The sequence below is a fragment of the Varroa jacobsoni genome, unplaced genomic scaffold, assembly GCF_002532875.2.
Source record: "Varroa jacobsoni isolate VJ856 unplaced genomic scaffold, vjacob_1.0 scaffold_191, whole genome shotgun sequence".
In the NCBI taxonomy this organism is placed as follows: Eukaryota; Metazoa; Arthropoda; class Arachnida; order Mesostigmata; family Varroidae; genus Varroa; species Varroa jacobsoni.
The window spans coordinates 15,298-27,180 of NW_019213093.1; the positions used below are offsets into that span (position 1 = coordinate 15,298).

Genomic DNA, 11,883 nt, shown 5'->3' on the forward strand with positions numbered 1-11,883 from the left:
AATGACTAGCTATGTCCATCTACTGATGACGCTTACGCCGCAACAAATACCGGAAGCAGCTACTGGGCAGGAACACGGTTAAACTAGTCGATTCGACCCGGCACTAACCGAAGTCTGTTACTGACTTGACCGGCAACGCTGAACTAATACGATGATGCTGGCTTTCTCGGCTGAACTGACGGCAGTAGAGTCGAATTAGGTAGGGCCGCCGCTTGATCGCCCTTCTTACTACTATCTGACTATACTTTATCTGCCTAGTCCACTCCGGCCTGTGCGGCCTAGATTAGTGGTCCTTCTACTAGTTTAGCAGATTAGAACACCACAGTATGCGCGATCCGCACAGGCTGAGTACCACTGTGCGGCCTGACCGGCGGTCTCCGACCGACTGGCCAAAGAGTTGGCCGACTGCGGCGACCGTCCGATCAGCGGCCGACCGCGGACGACCACCCTGACCAGCAGCGAGCGCCCTCGGAGTGGAGAGTTAGCTAGAGCGATGCTGGCTGGCTAGATGGCTTGCTTGCGCTGTGCCTGTGGAAGTAGTCGTAGTAGTAGCTGTAGGCTGAGCGCAGACAGGCTGCGCGTTGCTGCTGCCTGCTGGTGACCGCGCCGCCGCCGTTGCCGCCGCAGCCACTGAGCACGGCCCGCGCCGAGTTGAGCAAAGGCGACGCGAAGAGGGAGAGTGCGCTCGGAGTGGCGCTCGCCGCGGTGGCGGTCGCGGCAGCAGCTACGAACCTCCTCTCCACTTCGGGCGGGTAGCTCGCGAGCTCCCTCAGCCTCATGGGTACCGAGCAGCTTCGAAAATATTTGCGATCGGCTCCGGCGGGCGAGGTGCGTGGTCTGCTCTCCCGCAGCCTGCATCCCTGCGTGCGTCCGTGCGTGCGTGTTGCTGCAGTTGCCGTAACCCTTGTTTGTCTTCTACAATGAAGATTATAGCGACGATGACGATTTTCCGTCGTTGTTTTTCATCTTGCGCGCTCCGCTCCGCTTTGCCGTAAGATTCTTCGCGGGGCGTGGAGTTCGTTCGCAGCTTCGAAGACGATGACTACTAATACAGTCATTGGCATAGCGCGCTAGTCCACCCACAAAAACACCGGCCGTCACAGAAACCACTCACCGATAGGCACCGCCATCGACGCCAGTTACTCTTGCACGAACCCCGTCATAATGAATTTCTTCAGCTTTGCGTGTCCGTTTGTGTCTTTGCGTTGGTCAGTCCTCTTAACCGTCAATTGATGGTGTGCCGTAAGGCTTTCACGGCACCGATTCGTGCATTTGATTCGAGCGTTTTACCACATCCGCCGCTACATGGTCGAGGTGGCCCAACTGCAGTGATCGTTAAATATAACAATTATGATGTGTTGTTATTAGTACGCGAGCGTAGTAAGTGCGTAGACTGACATCGGCTTGCACTAAGGGACCGATACAAATATTCTCCAACAAACTGTCCCGGAAGTTGTTTCTTCTATTCTGAACGATCATCTTAAGCAGTCGTATTCACGCATCGGTTCGGCTACATGTGATGTAGTTTATCTGAGTGGGTATGCAAATTGTAGGCACACTGTCAGTGGGCACCGCGACTCAGATAAACAGAGAACGAGTCCGATAAATATCGGAGGACAGCGACAAAAAGGAAGAATCTATTTATTTGTGACGACACGTGCTCCAGTCGTCATCTGTTGACGGTGGTGCAGATTTTGTGCCGGCTATCACAAACTCACTAACCGTTAGCATTAGTAGCGACAAAACGAAGCTCGACTTTGGCGACTACAACCCTTAGACTTAGCATGGTCATCGTACACGCGCAGTGGTGACGATCTGGAGTAAAGCGTCGCCTCCCTAAAATACGTCAATATCTCTTCTAAAGGTTATGTTATCTTCTCTAACGACGACAATAACAAAAACAACTAGAACGACGCACGAAGATATGATATCTACTCAGAGGAGAATCATCGCATCTACAGCCGAAACCGATCATCATTGCAACATGCCCTCGTAACGACCCGAACATGTAGAAACTTAGCGACCTATCCTAAAAATGAACAATAGCAGAATTGTGTTAGAAACCTGGCCAGTGACAACGGCCGAAGATAGCAGCTACATCGATATCGTCCGACTGCATCAGGAACTTAGAACAAAAGTCACTTGAATTGGGAAAACGAAAGGCATATTGAACAAATTGAAAAGGAGTAGAGAGCAGATAACTAGAACAAAATCGTGCCGTCTCTAACTTCAAGGTCTACTGATATTTTTCTACGTATCGGGCGCACGTGCATACAGGAGTCGAATAGCCATCTTTCTCCTTTTCGAATTGCAGATTTGTAGTGTATCAGTGAATTACCCTCATTGGTTCATCCTCACCGCTACCTGTCCGCCACCTACGCCAAAGAGTGACTTTCCTTTTGATACACAACAGCCACTCCTGTAGTGAGCCAATGCTTCAAATTCGCTGTGGTAACTCGACGTTCACGATCTGTACGTGAATCACGAACTCAGTAAAACTGTGCACTTGTTGGACGTACGTTCAATATTTGAAATATAGTTGACTGTATCTGTATGAGTGTGTGTGTGTGTATGTATGTGCAATAATTTAAATTCAGCTAAAAAAACGCGCTGTGTTCGCCACCATCATTACCGTTTATATTGTCGCCGTTTAATTGACACTTTCAGTACCTCGTCACATCATTTCAGCTCGATTCTGAAGAAGTAAGCAAAAGAAAACACAAGTGAAAACGGCACCTGCTTTTGCGAAGTCTGCCTCGCAGTGAAGACAAACCCATATCGACATCAATTTCTTTCCGCTGCTATAACTTTTGTTCATAAACTTACTTATTACCTGCAGCACGAATAGAAATCATTCCATCGCTATTATCACATTATTATAGATATCTCGAAAACCAGTAAATACGTCGTGAACACGTTGGCCTTATCGCTATCCTTGAGGCCAAATCGCTCTAGCAGGCTATTCCGTGTCTCGAGAGCCTGACGACCCGTTGCGACAACAGCAAGATCAATATAAAGAACGCGTAGCGATTCACCAAACGGCCATTCCGTTATTGTCGCTTTGCTTGTACATCATCTACTGTAGTATTTGGTCAGGCTTCATCTTGGTCGTATTTTTACAGTACATTAATAATAACGATCGTAGTAGTTGTATGTCACGTGTGCCCCTCGCGACACCCATATCATGCGTGGGCGCGCGTTTGTGTCTGTATGAAGGTGTAAATTCGTAACATAGAAATAACTGACAAATAAACTGAGTTATACAATATCAGCAACAAGAGGAACAGAGTAGTAACGTGGGGCGACTGCTCCAGCAGTAGCAACCATCACAACAACAAGGGCAACAGCAATAACCGTAACGCTTCGTCTCGCCTACCGCCAAACCGTCAACCCCTTTAATCAACGATTTAGCAAGGCAGGCGTCGACGTCCTCGTTATGAAGCGTGACGGCGAAGTGATCCTCGAAGTGGAGTGTGGAGGCAACAAGGGCCTCCTTTACCTCGGCAGACTCTGCCAGGGTTCCAAGGGACCGTGCATACTGTTCAAAGGTACATGGCTAACACCGAACGAGTTCCAGTACGTAAGTGGACGCGAAACTGCCAAGGACTGGAAGAGGTCCATCCGACATAGCGGTAAGTCGATGAAACTGCTGCTGGCCAAAGGGGTGCTCTCCGTGCACCCTCCCGTCTGCGAATGTGCCGGCTGTCGGACGCAGGACCACCGGCAGGGCCGCCCGGCCCCTAACCCCGCCGCCCAACAGCTCGCCAACCAGTTATCGAGCCAGCTGTCTCAGCTGAACCAGCTCACGCAGCTGACTACGCAGCTAAGCCAGCTGCCAGCTACTACCCCCCGATCGCCTCCCACAGCGACCACCCCAACCCCAGTGTCACATCAGAGCAGTGCAGCAGCAACGACCGCTGCCGCAACCGCTGCAGCCGCCGCGGCGGCAGCAGCAGCAGCGACAGCAGTGAACTCCACGCAAGCTCAAGCCCAGCGTGCCCAAGTGCAAGCCCAGGCGCAAGCGCTTCTCGGCGCATTGAGCCTCGGCGATCTCAACGGCCTTCAGCTTGCTCAGCAGCTAAAGGCAGCTTCTGCACAGCACCACGCAAATAATTCTTCTGTTGCCGCCGCCGCCGCCGCCGCCGCCGCCAATGGACATCACCATCACCATCACGTCGCCAGCACAAACAACGGCACAAACAGTAGCCATCAGAATACCAGCAACAGCAGCAGTCATCATCAGAGCAGCAATAATGTCTCGTCCGGCCAGGTTAGTAACGGTACAATTGAACAGATGACTAATCGTGTAAGCAAACGATACATAGAACAGCTCGGATAGAGGAAATCGTCTAATGTACGCAGGAATTTAGGGCGGGACAATTGTACGTACGAACGAACGGCAAGACGAAAACAACTACCTAAAGATCTAATATACGTCCACATAGGAATGGGGTTTTCAGGTTGGTGAACATCATCCAGGTGTTGATAGCTCTAGCCATAAAAAGCTAATATGACTATGGACAGATTATAAACGAGTCGCAGTATTTCTAGCACAGTGCTGGAGGTACTGTTAATAAGGCGTCAATGTATCTCTGTTATATGTAATAGTTGAGGCCGGTAGGGTGATACTGCGATAGAGGTCGAGAGAGTTTCTTGCTTGGCACGCCGTGGTGTCGTTCGCACCGGGTTTATATTGGACGAGGTAGAACAGACGGGGATGGTCAATACGTTATTAGCGTTTATTGGAAGAAGGAAAACGATAGAGAGAAAGGCCATCACGGACGACGTAAACATGGCACTGGCGGAGATTACTGATGCCATAAACCCCTTGGTAATACTTACCGTAATAGGAAGCTTCCGTGGTATTTTAAAAGGTATACGAGATACGAGACACTACCTCTCGTTCGAAGTGTCTATGAACGTTGCTATAAAGCTGATCGTTTGTTATCTCCTTTGATGTATATATGCCATAGCGACGAATACGGTAAGAGAAAAATAGACTTACAATCAAGAAATAGACATTCGCCAGGTTCGTGAGCTTTTCCAACCGATCATTTTTACTGATCATGTACGGCCATTCAAAATATTTACGTTTACATATATATATAAACCTGTGCTAAACAGCTGAAGGACACGCTGTCGATGTTTGCTGGTTCCCAGCCATGTGCCCACATTGATGTAACGTACGTTCAAAGAGAAGTCATTATTAGCGACATATAGAAATCTACGAATCTTAGGATGTAAGTCTTTGTGCTTTACGCTTTTAAGGCTTCACAAAAAGATTTTCATGCCTCCTGAACGTGTAAATGTTTCGATGTTGCCCGAATATGAGATCTAGGTGTAGATAAATATGCGTTAATGGCAATATTCATGTAAATAAACTGCCATTTTTTGGTTTGGCTTAAGAGTATCTGTTAAGGCAGACGTAAAGCAAAGACGTCGAACATACATAGCCGGAACGTTTGCACGATACCGCGCTTCGTGCTGTCAACGCTTGTAACACCTAAGGTGACTGTACTAGAAATGATAGAGACTCAGTTTGTCTTTTGCGGCGCGTCAAAAACATATATTCACTTTCTATTAGCTTCTAATTACTGGTCGTGTCAACGACAAGCAGCGAAACAATGTGTCTGGTTGCACGGACAGATGCATGCAAGTAGCGCATGCATCCGTAGACCGCTGTAATAGCTTAACCGTGTCGACTTTGTTGATCGACTTTTTCTTGTCAGCTGAAGGGCGCGAGGAAGGGCCGGGCCGTCCCATCGTTGTTCTCTTCAATAGTGAAGTAAAACGCGCGATGTAAACGATGACGAGGTGGCGAAGTGGGAAGCCACCGTGGCGGCAGCGGCAGCAGCAACAGAATCTGTACACACATCGTAGATCGGCGACTCCTTTCGCTGTTATTGCTGCGTTACGAGTCTGGGCGACAACGTCCCCTGCTTACTAATTCGTACCAGCCGATGGCTCTTCGGTTCGCCGGCTGAGCGTCGTCGCATTCGTTGGAAGATGCGGACCTGCCGGCCCACCAGTCTTACTGGTTGGTGCTTCGCCTTTCAGCTTCCGACAGCAACAGCAGCAGAGCGGTTTGCATCGTCGTATCGTTGACAGCAAAGTCGAGTAAGAGTACCGCTGGCTCACCGGCCGGCTGATGAGTCGGTCGGTAACGTACTGGCAGTAAACGCTCTGGGTCAACCTTGATCTATCGTAGACGACGGTCTTAGACTTGAGCAGGTCAAACTGTCTAGCGAGACAACGGCTGGTAATAAATACACGTCGTCGTCGTCGTCGTCGTCGTCGTTGAGGATCGTGACGTGGTAATTGCAATTCAGCCGCCGCGCCTGAAAAGTAGCGACTGGCCTATTTTGCTATTGAGTGGTGGCTATGTTGCGTATATATATATATGTGTATACGATCGGCGCAGTTGTCGCTCTTAGGTAAGCCATCCGGGACAGCAAGCGAAAACGCTATCGCGCCTTGCCATGAACAGGACGAATCTGTCCTATATGCAGAAAAGTGAAGCGTCTAGGTATTCGTCATCAAACAAGCAGGCACTTTTGAATGGGTTCCATTCATAGTTAGCGAGCGATCATATCAGCAATGATTTGCCAAACAGCGTCATCGAGTAAGAAGTAGCAAATGCGGTACCACTTATTTAGCTTGCGTATGTCTGACGGCACCAGCGGTCTACGGTACACATTTGTATATATGTAGCCTACGTATGTACATATTTTCATTTATTGTCCCTGTATACAGTTTTAATTTTTCATACCGGACCGGCCCGAAAGTGGACGAAAAAATCTCTATATGCACACGTTCCCGGTGAAGTTTCTCTGCTACATCGCAAATGCGACACATTTCTATTCATATTTGGCTATAACTGTGGTAGGCTGAAGCTACGTCCGGTTTGGTTAATGGCCATAGATTGTTTGTATAAACACGTAAGCCCGGACCATTCGTGGCGCGCTTTGTCTCTAACAAATCTATATATAACTACCTTCATTCAATTATTCCGTTTCTATCAGCATCGCGCACACACAATTATCTTCTCCGGGCACTTAGCTGAAGAAGAGTGGTTTACACAATACGTATACATTTACGCATGGCGCCTATCGTCATGAAACCACATGACAACACCCAGTGGCGATGTTCGCTGATGCCTGACTCGCGCTTACTGACGGCTGAGGCAAAGCCCCCATTTCGCCCCCCGCCCCGCCCGTTGAGTTCTAGAGCATGGGCCAGCGACGATGCCATCGCTTGCATTGTTAGCAGCAGCAGTAATAGCACGAGAAGCTGCGAAGGTTTCATCCGTAGAAAATTACAGAGTGAGTCCGCCCGTTGTGCGCGCACAAATCTGCCGCTGCTCTTGCTGTTATCGCTCTACTATGTTTCTGCTACTGCCGCCTCATCTGTGGACACCATGCAAGGCTTGATCGTGCAGGAAGCTTGTGCTGTGGCAAGCTCAGAACAGAGACAGCATACCAACTAGTACTAGCGCAGATAACTAGGTAGCTGGCCGAAAGACTAACACAGTTTGTAAGGCGGCGACGAGATGCCGGTAAACCTGAGCTGTAAGGCTTAGGTACAGAGGGAATCAAACGCAGCAACTGTCTCGCTTGGAACGAGTAGAGAGGCGACACAGTTAGCAATGTGCGACTGCTGCTGGCTCGGTTCCTAGCTGGGGCTGGTCGCGAAAACGAGTCGTTGCAACGATGGAACGGGCGGAGACCGAAGTGCTGCTGCTGTTGTTCGTTGTTCAGCGCGCTGGCAGCGGCAGCCGCGATGCCAATGGTTCTGTCCCAGCAAAGTGGGTGGACGACCGGCATCACCATCACCTCGACTTTGGCGACGCTGCCACCGCCGGCGAGCGCGGTGTCTTTGGCGCAAACCGGTTTTGACCCCCGCGTCTTTTTCGCCACCGCGCCCCCCCCCCCCTTCCTCGTCTGCAAAGCTGCCGACTACATATGCCAGCCATTTCGAGATCGCTGTTGTTGCTGCTGCTGCTGCTGTTGTTGCTAGCTCTGATACTTACTGTCACCGCTCTGTGGTCCGATCAGTACCACGATATATAATAGCCTAATACCACGGATCGCCATGCGACTGACTAGCTCTAGCTGCTCGCTCTCCGGTACCCGCTGCCACGTGTATTTCTTGCCGGCCAGCCAGCCAGCCAGCCAGCCAGCCAGCCAGGAAAGCTAAAACTAACTGTACGTTTGAAGAGAAAAAGAAAAATTCTTGAAAATTTCAAACGTGTCTTTTCCTGACCATGTATGAGCGTACACATACATACATACACCCATATATATCCGCCACTCGTATAGCTTTCGCTGGCTTATGGCCGTCCCTCTCTAACCGTGTCTTTCACTTGACAACAAACCCACACTATTCACTCTGTTGACGCCTGAGGCTGTGCTATGTACATTTAGCTTATGCCATGCATGAGCCTTGTTGGCTAGCGCCTTCAGGTACAGTTCGTCTCGTGGTGCGGTACCATGATGGCGTGACGCCTCTAGTGGTCGTGCCGGTACCCTTGAGTCGCTGCCGCTGCTACATTCGGTTAGTGCCACATACTGTGCCAACGAACGCACGCGATTGCAGCAGAAGAGGCAGTTGTTCTCACTCTGACCGGTTGGCTACACTGACACCAGCGCCGCCGCCGTCGCCGCCGCCGCCGCCGCCGCCGCTGGCAGCAGCCTTGGAGCATGACAACGAGCAATGGCTGTAGCGCCGGATGAATGTAGTTTCCATGTTGTTCTCTATTACCGCTCTGTTTCGGCAATGTCGCTGACCCCGCCTTTTACTTCCCGACCTTACACGTTCGCCCCTGTCTTAGAAGTCACCTAAATGATCTCTAGAAAAAAGATACGATTAATTTAGTGAGAGCTTCTGAACCGAGATACCTATTTTGCTTCGGTGATGAAAAGTGAAAACAAAATTTACGAGCATATCTAGTCGTTATGTCATGAAATTCGTCTGCCCCTAAGCAAGTAGGATCTTAGGTGGCTAGTTTAATGATCAGGCGACTTTTCACCGATGTGAGCTCCAATTAAGACTGTAACCTTTTACAGCTTTTCGCCTACGGCTCTCAGTAACTGCCTACATATTGTGGGACATATTAGTGTAGATATATTAGTTGAATAGCTATATTTGATTCTTTATTATAATGTGAGACCACCACACTGGCTTATATCACCAGTTGGCCTTTTCGGCGTACAATAAGCCGCTAAACAGCTACTGGAGCTTTACTTCTGGGACCCCGCTAGCCCTTACATCAGACGGCTAGTTCCCGGCACGAAACCGATTGCTTCTATCCTCCACCTCTCATATATCTTCATGTACACATGTGTCTCTGAGTCTCGTAGAAGGAAACGATACGATTATATCATTACAAATATTCTTCGTCTTTTCTGTTTTTCGTGATGTCATCAACAGTGTGTTGCTAATCTTTGCCGACGTCCTGTTCCGATAAAAAAAAAAAAAAAAAAAAAAGTAACAGATTCCCAAGCAGACTACGTGGTGTACGTAGAAAGATATATTTTAATCCGTCGTTTGATCCTGCTGACGTACAATTTCCCGTACCAGTAAAAACGACTGTGTTACCCTCTCCGTTATTGCATTAAGTACAGTATCTACAATTACTGTTATTATTACGGCCATTGTCTTTATGGAGACACGGTTTTTTTGCGTCGTTGTCCGCTCGTCGGCCGGCCATTTATCCTCTGGTCGCCCGTTCTATGAAACTGTCTGTCGTGGAAGGACATTCCTTGTTAAAAATGCGTTGCTGCTGCTTTTCACGCGTTCTGCTATCGCGTTTCTTTTCTCTCTGGTCGAACGATAGGCTACGCGAGGGTGTAACCTAGATATACGAAAGGCCGCTGACTAACGCTATTTGATAACCAGGCAGCTAGTCAATCTATTTACCGTCTAAGCTATCGGCGCCAGACTTGGTTTCTCCAGTACTTGTGCCCCGTCATCATTGATATCAAATATGCCTGCTCGTTCGCCCAACGCGCCGATTGCCCGGCCGAACGTTGGCGACCTACGACGATCAAGTTTACAGAGACAATCCGACTCGAGCGAGAGAAGATTTGGCCGCTTCGAGAGGAATCGGTGGCATCGATCTATTTCGCCGCTGACCAATGCCATCAATGTAACATGGCATCTTTCGCATCTCTGGTGCTTCGTTGCGAAACCGCCTGCCGTTAATTTCGGTAGCAGGTATTCGACTAAGGCCCGCCAGAGTCCTAGTCGCCGATGTGCTGACGCCTCTGCTGCAGCTGTTGTCTCGTTGCGGTTGGCCAGCGAGTGCATCACCGCGTCTCTACCATCATTAGACAATGATAAGACAGCGAACTGAAGACTATGCCGACTGCCGATTGAAAACAGTGAAGATTCGTCGTCTTCGCCGTTGTCGTGGTTAAGCAGATCCGTCGAGTAGAGACGATGGCAGATGAGATGCCGAAACATTGGCGGGCGGGCGGGCGGACGGACGGACGGACGGGCGGGCGGGCGGGCGGCGATAGGGAAAGCCGCCAACGAAAGGTGAAGATGGGGAGCGTGAGCATGTGGGTATGCATATGTGATCTTAAGGCGACAAGCGGCTGAGCAAAAGACGTCTCTTTAGAGGCAGAACAGACCTTCGTCCACGGCCTGAAGACTGAGTCTGACCGGCCCGATTTATTGTATCTGCAAACGGCACTGTCTCTACCGTTTTTGCTGTCGTGGCCGCACCCACTCCGCTACCGGCCGGCGTGGATCGAATCGAAGCGGCGAGGATCCGACCGGGTCCGCGCTGACTCATGACCCAATCAGAGCATCAGGCTTTGATTATATCAGTCAATCTGGCGGAGCTTGGTCGCGAAAGTCGAGAAGCGGGTTTTTGCCGTACTGGACGAAAGTGTATCTTGTCGCCCGATTACGGTTCATCGCATCGCCGAATCTCGCCTCTAGTCTGCGCAGAAATCGTCGAGTGGGACAGACAAACAACCCTATTCCAACAGCTCGTTTGTAAAAAGTGCCATACTGCAATCGTCATTCCTTGATCAATTCAGGGTAGAAAAAGCTTTAGACCCGGCGGGACCTATCAGTAACAAAGGTAGTTCTGCAACACAAATCAAACGCACTGTTTACTATATGCCGCATCGCTAATTATGAAGTTATTAGAGGACTGTATTAACAACTTGGCTGCATGACTTGCTCATTATGCAGCAGTAGTAGACAGCTCAGCGTTCAGCATCGACCGTTGAAATCGATATCCTATTTCAAATAACATATAAAGAACACACACGGAACACACGAAATATATGTCTGTAAAACCAATAAAGAAACCAAGTCTAGTAAACAAATAGTAGCAAGATATATATAATTGTAACCTAATCTAATTCTTGACGTCGTTTTGTCAGCAGCCATCACACGAGAGCATTAGCGTCACCTGGGACCGATTGCTTTATACTATTATCTTAAGCGTTTGCAACTTCTAAGTTATGGCTGAAATTTCCTCAGATTGAAGTTAAGTGCGGTTAAGAAAACGGTCCACATGGATAGTCAAAGCCTGCCCCTTTTCTCTCCTTCTTTCATTCTGTAGCGCACCATAACTAGCTAAGTTTCAACCGTCCACTCGTATAAGCATTTGCTTCTCCTAGCGCTATGGTTACTTCGTTCAACTGCGTGTTCCGTTGTTCATTTTGACTCTACCTGTGTAAGTGTTACCTCACTGCGATGTATTGCGCACTGAGTTGACTTATTTTCTCGGCGGCCACAAGGCATCGTGGTATTTTAATTAAGAGAGAAATCCAGAGATTTCCGCCCGACTGGTGGCAAGCAAGTAGGCGCCTATTCAGGTTTACTCTTCAGTTAAGTTAGCCAAGAATCTTTGGGCCAGGTTAA

At 49.2% G+C, this 11,883-nt stretch overlaps 1 protein-coding gene across 1 annotated transcript; it reads left to right on the plus strand.

Moving 5' to 3' along the window:
* The first annotated feature begins 3,433 nt into the window (after nucleotides 1–3,433).
* On the plus strand, nucleotides 3,434–7,895 carry LOC147753834 (uncharacterized). The gene is made up of 2 exons (XM_086973384.1): nucleotides 3,434–4,270; nucleotides 7,758–7,895. The coding sequence occupies exons 1-2, from the start codon at nucleotides 3,437–3,439 to the stop codon at nucleotides 7,893–7,895; spliced, it is 972 nt and encodes a 323-aa protein (XP_086829510.1). The 5' UTR covers nucleotides 3,434–3,436.
* Nucleotides 7,896–11,883: the final 3,988 nt, after the last annotated feature.